General features: G+C 37.1%; 1 protein-coding gene across 3 annotated transcripts in view; it reads left to right on the plus strand.

Annotated features, from left to right (window-relative positions):
• Nucleotides 1-16355, plus strand: part of LOC150085521 (COMM domain-containing protein 6-like) — a 128728-nt gene that overhangs the window by 56883 nt on the left and 55490 nt on the right. For all 3 annotated transcript variants that reach the window (XM_090374095.1, XM_090374093.1, XM_090374094.1), the window contains exon 4: nucleotides 6304-6380. In XM_090374095.1, the coding sequence (XP_090230221.1) occupies nucleotides 6304-6380 (77 nt within the window). The remainder of the gene's footprint in view (nucleotides 1-6303; nucleotides 6381-16355) is intronic.

A 16355-nucleotide genomic window follows, 5' to 3' on the forward strand; every position in this document is an offset into this window, starting at 1 on the left:
CTCTATTAATTTTCCAATTCATTTCTTTTTCCTCTCTTACACTTTCAAGGTTTCCATTTTGGTTCTACCCACTAGAAAGTTCCTAATATCGGCCTTGCCAAGGATAATGACAACCCTTGACCTTTGTTAATTAAGCTGTGCACCGCATTCCATACAAGATTACTCAAGTTAGTAAGCCAAAGGCATATATGTTCAAAAGTAACTTGCTAATATCTCCCATAGATTTAACATGAGGAGGGGAAACCCTTTTTTGGCCTAAAATGCTGGAGAGGGATAACTCACTGATTAAGATGGAATCATCAAAATTATAGTATAACCTTCCTATCTTAACAGGTGAGACTGCTTCTACAGGAATGGAATATACTTAAATAGAAGGGATGCAGGAGTGTTTGCTGATGCTATCGAGGCAGCATTAGGTGCATTGGGAAACTGCTAGTCGGGGGGGATTCACAGACTAAAAGGTTAATGGTAGGTACTGGTAGAGGTGAAAATGATTCTTGCACTGCTTCTATTAGAATGAGCGGTGGCCTGGAGGGCAGGGTGCTGGGGGTTTAGGGACTGGTGGGAGTCATCATGAAACAAATAAATACATGGGATGTGTTAGGGTAACTAAGAATAAGAATAGGCGCATGTACACAAATGCTAGAAGTATAGGTGTGGGCAGGAGCAGCAGTGCATAGCACACGCTTCTTGATTAGACTGGGGTTCAATCCCGTGACCACCAAATATGGAGGATGTGGAAAGGTCAGGGAATGACCACTGCATATCCCGGAGCAATATGGCCTTAGTTGATAATGCTTCTAATAACAAACAAACAAGCTAGAAGTATAGCAAATAAATTTCATGAATTTGAAGGGCTGGTCAAGACATCAAAGGCAGATATTGTTGGGATATCAGAGACATGGTGTTGAACAGATATAAGCAGTGCAGAATTGGAATTTGGGAAATACAATGTATACAGAAAGGACAGACAGGGGAGGGGGGCGAGGTTATGCTGTTAGTCAAGAAACACAAAATTTAAGGAAGTGCATCCTGTTGACATGGCTGAACAGTGCAATGTTGAGTCAGTTTGGTGTGACATAAGCACTGGGAGAGCAAAAATGAAAGTGGGAGTGTGTTATAGGCCTAATGACTAATGAGTACAATGAACAGTTGTATTGTACAGAGAAATAGTGTGTGCCAGTAAATCAGATTGTTTTATAATGGGGGATTTTAACTTCCCAGATATTGACTGGATTGGTCGTGATATTGACTGGATAGTGGGTTGGTCACTCGCACACTATCAAGACTTTTGTGGATTTATTAGATGATTGTTTTCTGCAGCAACATATGATTGTTTTCTGCAGCTTTGTGGCATATGAACCCATTTGATCAGACAGATCAGTGCCTGCTTTTCTTTTATTATATGCTAAAATAGGAAGTGGTTTTAATTTGGCTTCTTTTCGTTGTTACTGTTGGAGGGTTCGTCAACCATTTCTGGGGCATGCTTTGTTGACAATAAAATGTTTATTTTAGAATTACTGATCAAATTATTTAGTAAATATTTTTTGGCTCCGAGGGTAATTATTTCTTAAACTAGCTTGGCAGTCAACATGTTATAAGGTACAGTAAGCACGATAGTGATGGCATTTGAAAATTGAATTTTGATTCTAATAAGGGAAAATTGTGAAAGTTATCCACAGGCTATAAAAATAAAGATATAAAGCACAAATTTACACTTTATTACCAAAAGTGTATTACCAATTAAATGATAAATGGAAATTGTAAGAATATTATCCACAGGTTAGAAAAATAAAAGTAAATTTATACTTACATACACAGCTTAATTAAACATAACCCTTTGTAATATGATTATAATTTAAGATAGTCTGTTATTGTAGATTGCTTTAAATTATCACTACAAAGTCTAGTTATAGATTTTTCAATATTGTATAACAGTCTGTATTTGTGATCACTTGCACCAGTTTCTTCCAATTCTCTCTTCAGGATGGCTATACAAAGGGTACTAGGAAAGTTTTGCAATACAGCTCCAGGTGCCTCCGTAGCCAGGTGGGAAGGAGCAGCAATGCATAGCACGCTCTTCTTGATTAGACCGGGGTTCAAGCCCGTCACCACCAAATACGGAGGATGCGGAAAGTTCAGGGAATGACCACCGCATATCCCTGGAGCAATATGGCCTTAGTTGCTAATGCTCCCAAAACCAAGTAACTTGCAATACAGCTTTGTTTGTTTAATTTTTTCAAAGTAATTTCCTCTACATTCAGTACACCTCTCCATCCTCCGAAACCAATCTTTAAACCAGTTCTGCCAAGTTTCACTAGGGAGTAAAGCACACTTGTTGTCCCAAGCCCGTAGAAGGTCCTCATCACTGGAAAACCGCCTCCCTTTTAGCTTCATTTTCACATGCGGGAACAGTGCAAAGTCGCAGGGAGCAAGGTCTGGACTGTAGGGAGGGTGCTCGAGAAGTTTCAGTCCTGTTGTGGTCAAATATTCGGTGCAGGCTTTGGCGCGGTGAGCTTTAGCATTATCGTGATGGAGGTACCAGGTGTCCATTCTTGACTTTGGCCGCAGGTTCTTCATAGATCCAATGACTTTAGGCAGGCATTGTTCAGTATACCACTTAGCTGTGACTGTCTTCTGCGTGTCCAAAACGACACGTTCCACAATTCCACTCGATTTGAAAAATACAGCTATCATTTTCTTTTTTACAGATCGGGATTTTCTGACAATTACGGGTGTGTCGTCATCATCAAAGACCCAAACTTTGTTTTGAGCCTTGGTCGGCAGATCGTAATAGTACAGCCAAGTCTCATCACCTGTCACGATGTTGTTCACATACCGAGATTGTCCCTTATCAAACTTTTTTAACATCTCCCGGCACCAAGTCACACGTCGTGTCATCTGCTCTTCAGTCAGTTAATGCGGCACCCAGAGAGAACAAAGTTTCTTCACGTGCAAATGATCTTGCAGAATCGAACGAATTGCTGGTGCATTTAGGCCCAAAGTATCCTCTATCTGTTGGTAGGTCACTCGCCTGTTTTCGTCAAGCATTTTCCTCACAGCAGTAACGTTTTCCTCCGTAACTGACGTTCGTGGCCTTCCCGGCCTCTCAGAATCCTCCAGAGTGAAATTTCCCCTTTGGAATTCTCTATACCACCTGAATATCGTTGTACGATGTGGACAATCATCATCTAGTGCAAGAGTCATTTCTTCTAAGCACTGGTCTATGGTTAAACCATGCACGAAATTATACCACAAAACTGTCCTTATCTCATTTCGTGACCACGATGCCATCGCAAGCACTTTACACTCTCACTACTAATGAATAACTGAGCCCATCAACTTGGCGCGGTGGCTACTATGCACATATGAATATGTCTCAAAATGCAGCAACAAGCAGCTTCCTGTGATTCATTGTTGCGTCATATTGCAAAACTTTCCTAGTACCCTTTGTATCTTCACGAGTTTGCTGTTTTGTAACTGGAATTCATTCAGTTTATTTTCCTCCTCCTGGCAGAATTATCAGTAACAGACTGGCCAATTTCTTTATCTGTTAAAGCACTAGTAACTTGTAGATCACATCTATGTCCACCCAATCATTAAACTCCTGTTCACACATGTCTTCAGGCTTTTCAATGTGATCAGTATTGTGATTTAAAAAAAGTTACCCTGAGAGAGAGAGAGAGAGAGAGAGAGAGAGGAATCACCAAGAAAGACAAAAATGATGATATCCAGCTCAGGAACCTGGGTTTGCCAAGCCCATGCTCACCAGATGTAAGCCCCTGGGGTAATTATGATAATTCATCCACATTTTTTGAAACAGTTGCTAATGTAGATTTTGGAAACCTCATTCCAGGCACTCATTGTCATATGAAGTGCATCTAGAACAGTTATTTGCTTTGCGACATTGGATGATGTTCCCAAACCATCATACAGACTGGATGATTTTTTGCCTCATATCTGATCTATAAAAGGTCTTAAAGGTTTTTATTATTCCACGATCAAGAGGTGGAATCAGTGATGGGTATTCAAAGATAGAAAAACTAATTCAATGTTTTTGAAAGTCAGCTTTGAATCAGCTGGGCAGTTATCCAAAACCAATGTAATTTTTTTGTTTTCTTATCCAATTGCAACTCCCATTTTCAAATATCATCTTCAAATAAAGAAGCTGTCACCCAAGCGTTGGCATTATCGGCATATTCAGGCAGCTGTTTTACTCCTTTAAAACATCTAGGTGATTTACTCTTGCCTATAACTAATGGTTTATCTTGATTGTTCCCATCATGTTGCTTGTTAAAAAAAAGTGTAATCCTGCCTTTGATCTTTCCTGCAGATGCACAGGAATTTTTAAATATCATGCAGTAGTCTGGGGTAGCCCTATAGTACAACCCTGTTTCATCTGTATTAAAGATGCCTAAACGATTGTGAGTGCTTAACACAGTTTGTCAAGAGGTTTTCAACCAGGTGTTATCTGCAGAACCATTGGAATCCTGTTTTTCTTTTTCTTAAAAATTTTTTGTAAACAATATCATGCCCTGCCTTCCATCTTGTCAACTGTCCGTTGCCTTAAACTGTTCGTGTAGTTTTTCAGCAAAACCATTAGCTTTTTGAAGAAGAATGCTACAGTTGATTGGTGCATTACATGAGATGGCCTGTTTGAACTAAACGAACAGAGCTTCATCTACTGTTTGATATTTCCCTTCATGCTTCCTTATTCTTATATTGTGAGTATACTGATGTGATTTTAATAATTTTGATAAAGATGACTGAGGCATTCCTAATTTTACTGCTGCTTCCCTTTGAGACATAATGCTTAAGTTTAATTTTTTGTATGTTTCTGTAATTTGTAACTTATCTTTTACACTCATTCGCTCTTTCTGTTCACTGACTTTTTTTGGTAGTAAAATTTAAAACACAGTAAAAAAGATAAGCGTCAATCGATAACAAAGCATGTGGCACACACAAATTGGAACTAACATGACACGTGCAAGTGAGATATAGAGTAAAACATTTACAAAGTTAGATATAGGAATGAAGAGCAGATTCTGAAAATTTATTTACAGTACTCTGTTTTTTATATGATTAAAGATTTCAATGAAGGGGAAACACATTTCACTATAATTACATAAAAACACACAAAATTCTAGCTATCGGCATTATCGCAAATGCAATAAGACCAAGTTTACTACCCATTTATAACATGTTGTACAAACAAAAAAAGCCCAGTAAACCAAAAACTGCAAATTATTTTTTTATGGTTGTGACTTCTAGAAACGTCGCTTCCAGAAATGCGCTTCAGAAAAATATCACAGAGGCATTCAAAATTGACTCTTATAACCGAAAATGTGATTCCAAATGATGAAAGTGTAGTGCATTTTATTAATTTGGATTGGTTCTTTGAAATTTGATTCTATAAAGTGGCTGATTCTAATAACCAGTGATCACTATAACTAGCACTTACTGTATATTTAGTTCTGTTTTTAATTAACAATATATGTCCCTTTATTTAATTATTACATTTATAAATGTAATAATTAAATTAGCTTCCTCCTATGTAAGATCTTTTTCTTTTTGTGGGAAAAAAAAAAAAGATAATGTAGATTATCTATAGCCAAAATTAATTAGTTTCCTAAGATTTTTAAAAGTTATGCCTTTAGTTAAAAATTTTCAGAATTATAGATACCCATGTGCAAACATTCTTAATTGGAATTTTACCTTTTTTTCTTTTTATCAGCTTATCTTGAGAATGGAATCCCAGAGCATATCCAAAATGTTGACAGTTGAAATTTTATTTACTTAATTGACTGTAGCTTTGTGTAGGAAATCCTTTCCACTTCTGGTTCACAATCAGTAAATCTTTTAATTTTGCAAATATATGTGGGTTCTGTGCTTTTTTACCTTTTTAAATTTAATTTATTATTTCCATATAATGGAAATAATTAATTAAATTTAGTTCTCTGTATTAAGTTCTGAATTAATTAAATTTACTTTATAACTGAATTAAGTTCTTTTTCAAAGAACTTAATTCAGAAATATTTGTATCAAAGCTGATAATTTTGAATTACAGAGGAAAAAAAGATCAACTTCAATGTATTTTTATATAGTTGTCTATTTTGCCTTTGAAATTTTTGAAAACTGGTCCAGTCTGTTAAACATTTGTATATACGTACCCTAAACTTACTTGTTTATTTTAGCTTCATATGAAGTTATTAATAATGTAGTGAATTGATTTGTTGCTTAAATTTTGAATTTTGGTGCATAATTCAATTGTTTATGATGAAAAAAATATGTTGCTTTTTATAGAAGATGGAAACCTCATATGACAGCTTAAGCAGAGAAAAGCTAAAGGCTATTATCACTGTTCTCCTTGCTATTTTAAGGTATGTAAAATAATGGTTTTGGAATTCTTTATTATTTATTCTCAACCTTGTGCTGCTTGTATAGCTGTCAACCGTGGATTTATGAGGGAGAATCCATCTATTCTTTACTTTATTTGATGTCTTCTTCACCTCTCCTTCATAATATAGTTGGTGATGAAGAGTACAGTCAGACCTCTATATAACAAAATCGATCGTTCTCTTGAAAAAAATTGTTATACAGAAATTTCGTTATGGAGAAATGAAAATTACTATAAATTTCAACAATAAAAAATACCTGTAAATTCAGGAATATAGTAAAAGATGGGAAAGAAGTTGGAATGAATAAATTTTCTAACATTTTAAAACAATTTATTAATACATACATATTAAGAAATGACTACTTACGTGATGTCCGCAATTTATTAGTACACTTTTAAGAATTATTTCCTAAAATATTTGGTTATTTTTTGTTGTACACTGAATTCTGTACACCCTTCATAAAAATTTTTGCATTTGTTTAAACTTGAAACACCTCAGATATATTTTCTGTTACATTTTCTTCCCACCAAAAGCCTTGATGCAAAGTTTCAAATGCTACCAACATTTGTTTGGAAGGTTTAATATTGCCTTCATTTTCATCCAACTCATCATCAATATTGTCACTAGTTCTTTAAATACGCTCCAAAATGTTGGAGTCACTCGGATATTCAGCTACTATGACATCATTATCAACTCCTAAAAGTTCATCAAGAACAATTTCTCCACTGATCAAACCTTGCTTGGAACTTTTCCCAAGATTGCTCAATGTCTTCAAGTAGTTCATCCCTCTCATCTCTGTTAATTAGCATTTTAGCAAAACCTGCTTTTGCGAAACAGTTCTTAATCGTTGTTTCCATCACGTCTTGACTCCACACTTTCACCAGCTCTGATATGCACATTCACAAATCTATAGGTTGGTTGGTTTCTATTCTTAGTATAATTTTTTTAAGTATGTGCCTTCGGTAGTGCATTTTAAAATTCTGGATAATGCCTTGGTCCATTGGCTGCAGTTAAGACGAATTATTCAGAAGGTAGAAAACAAGTTTCATACTTGTAAGTTTCAAAATTACTGAGTGAAGGTGGGCAGGGCAGTTGTCGACAATCAATGCGATTTTTCTGTTTCTTTCATCATCGAACTATTGAAATTTAAAATCCACTGCTCAAAAATTTCACTTGTCATTCAAGGTTTTTTGTTTTAGTTGTAATCCAACTCTAAAGACTATTCCTCTGAAACATTTGGGTTATTTACTTTTGCCTATTACCAAAACCTTCAGTTTTTCATTACCAGCCATATTTGCAACCAAGAGTGTAATTCTCTCCATACTATTTTTACCACCTAAACATTTATCATCTTTAAAAGTCAGTGTCTTGTTCGGCAAACATTTAACAAATAGACATGTTTCATCAACGTTGAATATGTCTTTGAACTTGTAGTCCTGCATAATTTTTTTCAAAACCGTTTCTTTCCAATGAGTATAATCTTCGATTGCAACCCTACTTTCATCAGATATAACTTTTTCGAGTAAGCTATGATGCTCTTGAAATTTGTCCAGCCAACCAGAACAGCCTTGGAATATTTTGTGCCCAAGAAAAGGTGCATACTACATAGCCTTTTCTTTTATTAATAGCCCTGATATCAGCATGTTTTGGTCTCAAATTAACTTCATCCACTTAAAAACTGCTTCATCTTCCCAAAGGCATAATTTTGTACACTTCTGACTGGGTCCCGTTTCCTCAAATAGTTTGAGAATTGAAACAGGGTTTTTCAGAATGGTTGACACACTACTGTCAGGGATATCAAATTTTAAAGCAATTTCTTTTTTTTTAACGCAGCGATCTACACTATTAAGCACTTCCTAACTTTTTCACACTACACTCAAGGATTTCCTCTTAGACGCTGTATGATTACTTGCCCAGCAGTTAAAACAAAGCTGAAATTAGGGACCACTTGTAGCTACCATGTAAACAGAGATAGGTGAAATTTAGTGCAAGTGTGAATGGCTCATTTCTTCGAAACAAGAGATGAATTTCTGAGATAAAGAAAAATCACTTTCTCCTAATTCTCTAATAGGATTCTTACGGTAGAAAATAGGTCAACCAGAGCCAATGCCTGCATCAAGAATATGCTTTAATCTTTGCCAATGGCTGTGGACAGCTGACCAGCAGGACTTCTCGGCACAGTAATGTATAAGTTGTATAGGTTTTACTTCTTTTTAGCCATTGCCAACCCACTGCTGGGCAAAGGCCTCTCCCAAATTTCCATCTGCAGGAGGAAACTGGCCAACCATGCCATGGTTGGCCAGTTTCCTGCAGGGTTTTACAGGCACCATTAAATATTAAAATGTAAAATGTAAAATTTAGCTTTTAATTCATGGAATTGAAGCCTTTAGTTATTAAAAGCTAAAGGGATTAATGCTTAATCCTTTTAGCTCTTAATTCGTGCTTTCTATAGCATCAGCTTTATTGCCTAAAGGCCAGAGGTGCAAACAATGCGCACCCAGGTCTCTCAAAATCAGTTCATTATATGGAAATTTTAAAGGCCAGAGGTGCGAACAATACGCACCCAGGTCTCTCGATATCAGTTCGTTATATGGAAATTTCTTCGTTATACAGAAACTATTTTCAGTATAATGACTAGGGGGAAATCAAAAAAGTTCGCTACGTAGAAAATTTCGCTATAGTTTGTTAAAGAGAGCTCCGACTGTATTTCCATCTTTTTGCAAAAAACTTAATTTTTCTGTGTTTTTCATAAAAAATGGTAAAACCTACATAAAAACTGGAATAATTCTAAAAAAAAATTGAATTTTTTTTTTTTTTTTGTTTTTTGTTAACAAATTAGCTGTCAAGTGTACTATAAAGGACGAGATTTTAAGGTGGAAAGTGGAGTAAAGGATTTTATGCCTACAAGAATAATATCACTGAGATGGTCGGAGCAAATATTAACATCAGAAGATTTAAACAGTGATACAGCCAAGGAAAATAAGAAAAATTGTGCAGATCATACCATTTTTATTTCTTTTAATTCCACAAAACACGAGGTTAAGAATAGCCACAAGAGAAAGGCTCCATTGGTGGAAGAGACCATCACAAGTGATGATCTGAGTAGCCTAGTGGACTATGCATCTCGACCCTGTACTTAGAAAGGTTGTCTGTGAGAAAAAGATCAAGCGTGTTGGCTGTGTGGTTAGGATTGTCTGGTATTCTGGTAGATAAATGACAATCAGTGTGCAGTCATTAGTAATTGCTAAGGCCTTAGCATCTTAACCAGATGGGTCCATATGACTAGAAAACAGAAGCTGGCTGCAGTTGTGAACATTAAAATCACCAAGGAAAATTACTTCACTGTTAGGAAAGCTGGATTGAAGAAAGTCAAGTTTCAAAGAGAGGAAGCCAGAGTTCCAAGTGATTAGTGGAGTTTGGAGAACGATAGAGGCAACAGATGAATTTGTCAGAATGTGGTAGAGAGATTTTAATGCAAAGATGATTAAAAAGAGAAGATTCTAAATTACAGGCAACCTCTGTATAACATGATACTTCTACAACACGGTTCAGGAAATATGGTTGAACCGGCAGAAAACGGAATCTGTGCGATGGTAGAACTTGCTACGTCAGTAGGAAGGGAAGGTTTTGACGATATGACTACCGAAGCCCTCGTGGGTAGCACAGTTGATAGAATTGCTGTCCTCCCCACACTGGGTGGAAAAGACCTGAGTTCGAATCCAGTCAATGACGGGAGGAATTTTTATGGGTCTTTTTTCACAATGTGGCTGAGTTAATCGGGTGAGGGTAGCATGATTTTTTCTTCCAGAAACTCTGGTTTTTCGTCCAGCAAAACAGAAACTCGACCACAGAACACATGCAATTTATAGACAATATACACAGAGTAACATGGCCTTAGTCACTGATGCTTCTAAAAAAATAAAAAAAGATATGATTACTGAAGACATTCAAGAATTACTTGTAGAAAACGAGGCTGGCAAAGCGCATTTGGTGGAAATGGCATTAGAGGTAAAACCAAATCAATTCAGAGGATGATAGATGAAAATTCTAAACTTCCAAATTTTACACTAAAAAGCATATGGGAAGGCATAAAGTTAGCCGATCAATTAGAATCTTATTTTTTGAATGCAGATTCTTGAATGAAAGGAGCCCAAAGTTCAAAAGGGAGCTTCAAAAATGCTTAGTTCCATATGATGAAATTCACAAAGATTTATCAAGCAAAAGCAAACACACTCAGATTACTGATTTTTTAAAGAGAGCAGAAGATACACAAAATCTAGATTGATGTATTTTTGTTAGCTTTTGGAACATACCCCCCCCCCCTTTTTGTAATTTTTCTTAGTTCCTTATAACACGGTTTTGCATAACACGACATTTTATAGGAACCCAACTACTGTGTTATACAAGGGTTACCTGTACTAAGTTTCTGACAGGAAATATCAGAACGAACATATGCACAAGTAACCTTTGAAGCGAATGTAATCATACAGTGAATAATTCAGACAACTGAGATAAGCAGTTGTTGAATCAACCGATAACTGAGATTCTGTGAGAAAAAGTACATGGGGTTTCAGACTGTACGTGGAAATGGACATCATTGAGATTAGAACCGAGACCATGTATATTTATGAAATGAATGAGGAAGTGTTTGGAAGGTTTAGATTTTTTCACCAATACGTTTGCTCTATTAGTTTGGCAATTCATGGTATATTCAGTAGTAGAAAACTGTACTTGAAAAAAAAAGTAGTAGAAAACGTGTGACTAGAAAACTGTAGCCAGCTGGATTTGTGACTGGACTTTCTTTGAAAGTCAAGTTTCAAAGAAAGGAAGTCAGAGAGTTTCAAGGGATTAGTGGAATTGAGAGATCCATACAGCCAACAGATGAATTTGGCAGAATGAGGTAGAGAGATTGTAAGCCAGAGAAGATCGAAAAGAGGAGATTCCAAATTACTGACTCTTTGACAGGAAATATCAGAATGGACATATGCACAAATACTATCTTTGAAGCAAAAGGAGTTATTCAGTGAATAATTAGGACAAAATGCATCGGGCAACACAGTCACAATCTCCAAGGTAGAATGTGCTGGTCCCAAAGGAGGTGGTTACTGTCAAGTGACCACCTTGCATATTTCCTATTTCACTATTGTTAGAGAAATAGGAAATATGAAGGATAGATGGAATAGGACCCGAGTATGTATGCCAGAAGCAAAAGTAAATGACTTTGTAGAGCAGATATCATTTTTTAAGGGCACAAAAGGTGATATTGTTGTTCACATTAGTGCCATTATATTAAGAGTAAGAGATTTCAGGACTTACTTAACTAGTATGGAACAATGTTGGGAAAAAGTTGAGTTAGGATTGAATTTGAATGTGTCTGCAATCCTGCCCAGACAAAAGATAGTAGGGAGTTCATGTTGAGAGTCTTGCCAATCAATTTGGTCCTGGAGAGAATGTGCAAGGCTCATAGGGTAGAATTTTTCTCAGCTTGGTCTGTGCTTGTTAACAGGAGAGACTGTGTTTACAGGGATGAGATACACTTGAATAGAAGGGGTGCATGAATATTTGCAGTTGCTATTGAGGCAATGATAAGTAGGTTGGAAAACTGCAAGCTTGGGGGAGGAAACACAAGAGTAATAGCTTAACTAGAACTGCAAGCAGAGGTGAAAGCAATTCTTGCACTGCTACTATTGATACATGCAGCAGCCTGAAAAGCAAGGTGCCTGGGACTTCAGGCAATTCTGTGGGTCATCATGGAACAAATAAATATATGAGGCGTGTTAGGGTAACTAAGGGTAAAAATATGTGCATATATAGTTGCATACACACTAATGCCTAGGAGCACTGTAAATAAATTTGATGAATTTGAAGTACTCATTAAGTCATCAAATGCAGACATTGTAGGAATAGTGGAAACATGGCGTCACTCAGACGTATATATTCAGATTATATGTATATATTGTACCCAGGAAGGATAGACAGGAGAGGTGGAGGGATTATGCTCTTAGTTAAGACGCATATTAAATCCAAGGCAATGCATCCAGTTGACATGGGTGATGAGTGCAATGATATGAGCACTGGAAACACAAAATCAAGAGTAGGGGTGTGTTATAGGCCTAATGGCTGTGATGAGTATACCAAACAACTATACAGAGAAATAGAATGGACTAGCAAATCAGAATATCTCATAATGGGGATTTTAACCTTCCAGATGTTGACTGGAACTTGTGGGTTGGTTACTCACAGACTAGCAAGACTTTTCTGAGTTTCATGGATGTTTTCTACAGCAGCATCTTGTTGAGGAAACAAGATGAAGCAATACTCTTCGGCTTATCAGCAGTGATTCTTCATGCATTAAGAATCTCCAGGTAAAAGACCCACTGGGTGGCAGCAATCACAGTGTACTAATGTGGAATTTAATTAAAGACATAACTACTGTCAAGGGTAAAGGCTTTAGATTTTATAAGGATGACAGAGGTTTCTTGGACAGTTTTTAAATACTCTGCAGCGGGACCAATTGATGATATTACTAACAGCAAATTTTAAATGGGAAGTGTTCAGGGAAATAATTAAAGGCACTACTAGGCTTTTCATACCAACAAAGAAATACTGTTCAAAGTTTAGACCTAAATGGATGTCAGATGAACTATTGAGACGTGGCTGGGAAGAAAAGTGCATGGCATGCATATAAATTATTAAGTGATACAGAAGCCTATGGTAGAAGTAGTATTAGCATTAGTAGAGGCATATGATGCAAGAAAGCAGACTTATACAGCAGCAGCAAAAAAAAAAAATTCCCCATTTCACACAACCATTCACTTTCAAAGTTTGTCCAATTCTTCCTTGAATTTTTTAAGCTATCTCAACTTCCACAATGACAGATGGAAGTTTGTTCCAGCAAGAAACTACCCACTAGCTAAAGCCAAATTTCCAAACATCTGTTCTACAACTGTCCTTCCTGAATAAATTTTAATTTATTTCCACTCAGGTTTGTAATCTGAGGAAGAGGAAGAATCCCATCAGCATTGAGCCTCCTCAAAGAATTCAAAGCCTTATACACCTCAATCAGATCACCTCGCAGGTGCCTAGTCTACAAACACTACAATTTGCAGAATTTAAAGCCTTTCTTGGTAAGAACATCCCTTCATATCCCTGACTAATCTTGTTGCCCTGATATTCCTTCTAGCAACTCTACATATTTCCTGAAATGAGGCCTCCAGACCTGTACGCAGTACTCAAGGTGTGGCCTGACCATTGTCTTAAACAAAGGAATAATCAATTCTTTCTCTCTACTAGCAAAATTCTTGCATATCATTGACAAGACCCCATGACTTGCTCTGGCAGCCTGATTGCACTGTTCAAAAAACTTCATATCTGACTGCCCAATACCGACAGGTCCTTTTCCTTCTCTACTATCCTGAGTGTAGTACCACTCAGTTGTGGTACATTTCTCTTGGGTTACTTCTGCCCATATGCAGTACTCTGCATTTGTCAATGTTAAATTTCAGTTGCCACTTCTCAGCCCATCTACCCAACTTTTCTAGATCCTTGACTGGTGTTTGTCTTTAATTATTGCAGTTTCTAGATCCTGTTGCAGTAGAATACTGCCATTACTGATATTAACAATCCTGCGAACCTTTCTATCATCTGGAAACTTGGACATTAAGCCTGATATAACTTCATCAATATCATTGATACATATACAAAACAATGAGCCATCGCCGAACCCTAGGGAACACTGTTAATAACATTGGTCCATGAAGAACAGTGTCCATTGATTATCACTCTGTCTTCTCCCACTCAACCACCCTTTTATCCATTGTAACATCTTGTCCTTAATGCCATTAGTCCAGTATTCTTCCATGTGCAGCAGTATTAGAAGTTTTCCTGAAATCCAAGTATGCAATATAAAAATTATTTTTTGCATCCAATTCCCTTGTAACCACATCATAAAACCAGTTAAATTGGTCAGACAAGACTTCCTCTTAACAAACCCATGCTGTGTCTGAATTATTGCTGCAGCCTTGTCTAGATAATCCTGCAATGCTTCTTTAACTAGTGACTCCATTATTTTCTCCAGAACAGAAGTTAAACTCAGAGGTCTGTAATGGGGATACATTTGACATCTCCAGTCCGTGGAGACCTCCCCTGAGTCCAAGGAACTCTCATAATTATGGCTTAGGGTTTACTTACTTCCTTTTTCTGCCTCCTTTAATATAACTGGATAGATCCCATCCCATCCACCACAGGTGCCTTTCTTTTGTTTAACTTCAATTTTTTTCTGCATTTTGCTCCATTGTTATGAAATCATTAAGCTCCATATTAGAGTTTAATAAGCTTCTGTCCTCCACTTCCCTAGAGAATTCCTCATGTGTGAATGTAGATGCAAATTACTCATTTAGTCATCTGAGCAGGATCATCAACAGTCGAACCATTGATATCAAGTGGCCCAACTGATTCATCCCCTTCTAGAGTTTATATAAGGAAAGAAGTTTCTGATGTTTTTCTTTGCATCCTTTGTCAGAGCTTTCTCTTAATATGCCATCGCTTGCCTAACCTCCTTTGTGATTTGATTAAAAACTAGCTTATATCTACCATAGACTTCTGTGTTACCTGATAATTTATATGCATCCCATGCATTCTTCTTCTCTGCAATGAGTCTCATTAGTTCATGTGACATCCATTTAGGCCCTTGAACCTTGAGTTTTTCTTAGTTGGTATGAAAAGCACCTAGTAGCTTCCAAGATTAATTACTTGAATGCTTCCCATTTGGAATTTGCTTTGGTAACATCATCAGTTGGTTCCACTGTATGGAATTTAAAAACTGTCTGAGACCACTGTAGTCATCTTTACGAAAGCAAAAAGCCTTCCCTTTACCCCTGATGGTAGTTACATTTGCCTTTAGCCAGTGGGTGGTTAATTGCTGGAACAAACTGCCATCTGTTGTTGTGGAAGTTGATAGGTTAAATAAATTTAAGGAGGAACTGGACAGACATTTAGAGGGAATTGTTTTGTAATTTTTTTTTTTTTTTTGGCTGATGCTACATGAGCTCATATGCTTGCTTTCCGGCATCACATGCTACTACTACTACAATATCTTTAAGTAAATCCTACATGAGCACATTGTCATAACTTCCACCTAGTGTTCCTTTATCTGCAAATTCTTAATGCATGAAAAATCACTTCTTATAATCAGGTTAAAAGTATTACTCCCTCTGGTTGCATCTCGAACATGCTACTGTAGAAAACAATCATCCATAAATCCGGAAAAGTCTTGCTAGTGTGCGAGTGACCAACCTCAACTTCCACAAGTTTGAAATTAAAATCCCCCATTATTTTAGACATTTTGATTTACAGACCCACTCTATTTCTCTGTACAATTGAATTCATATACTCATTAGGCCATAACACACTCCTGCTCTCATCTTTGACTCAACATTGCATTGTCCATCTACATCAACTGGATGCACTTCTCCAGATTTTGTGTTTCTCTTAATAAGGGCTTAGAGGGGAACAGGTATCCTGTGTGTTATCAGACACTCAGCCTAAAACACTGATGGATCCAATATCTCTCTATTACAGAAGATTTAGGAGAAGTCCGGTTGGCCTGCCTCCCTAAAATCCACTCATGCACACCTTCTCGATGGTAAGCCCTGTTACGTCACTTAGGTGGCAACGAACGTGTAGAGTGGTTCTCTTCAAGATGCCTGGTCAGCGTGAAGAGGAAAAGACCAAACCCTCCAGCAATGAGAGCACAACAATACAAATGGCCCTCAGTCCCCAGCAGCTTTCACTTTCCCTCTTACGGCAGCGAGAGGATCAGAGTGGAAGCAGAGGGTGCTAAGAATCTCTGGGTACGACCAGGCTGCCATGCACGGAAATTGAACTTGGCCTGTTATAACGTACGATCACTCATCGGTGAAGACAGGATATTAGAGCTGGAAAAGGAATTAGAAAATG

The sequence above is a fragment of the Mastigoproctus giganteus genome, chromosome 5, assembly GCF_048544385.1.
Source record: "Mastigoproctus giganteus isolate SK-2022 chromosome 5, ASM4854438v1, whole genome shotgun sequence".
Taxonomy (NCBI): Eukaryota; Metazoa; Arthropoda; class Arachnida; order Uropygi; family Thelyphonidae; genus Mastigoproctus; species Mastigoproctus giganteus.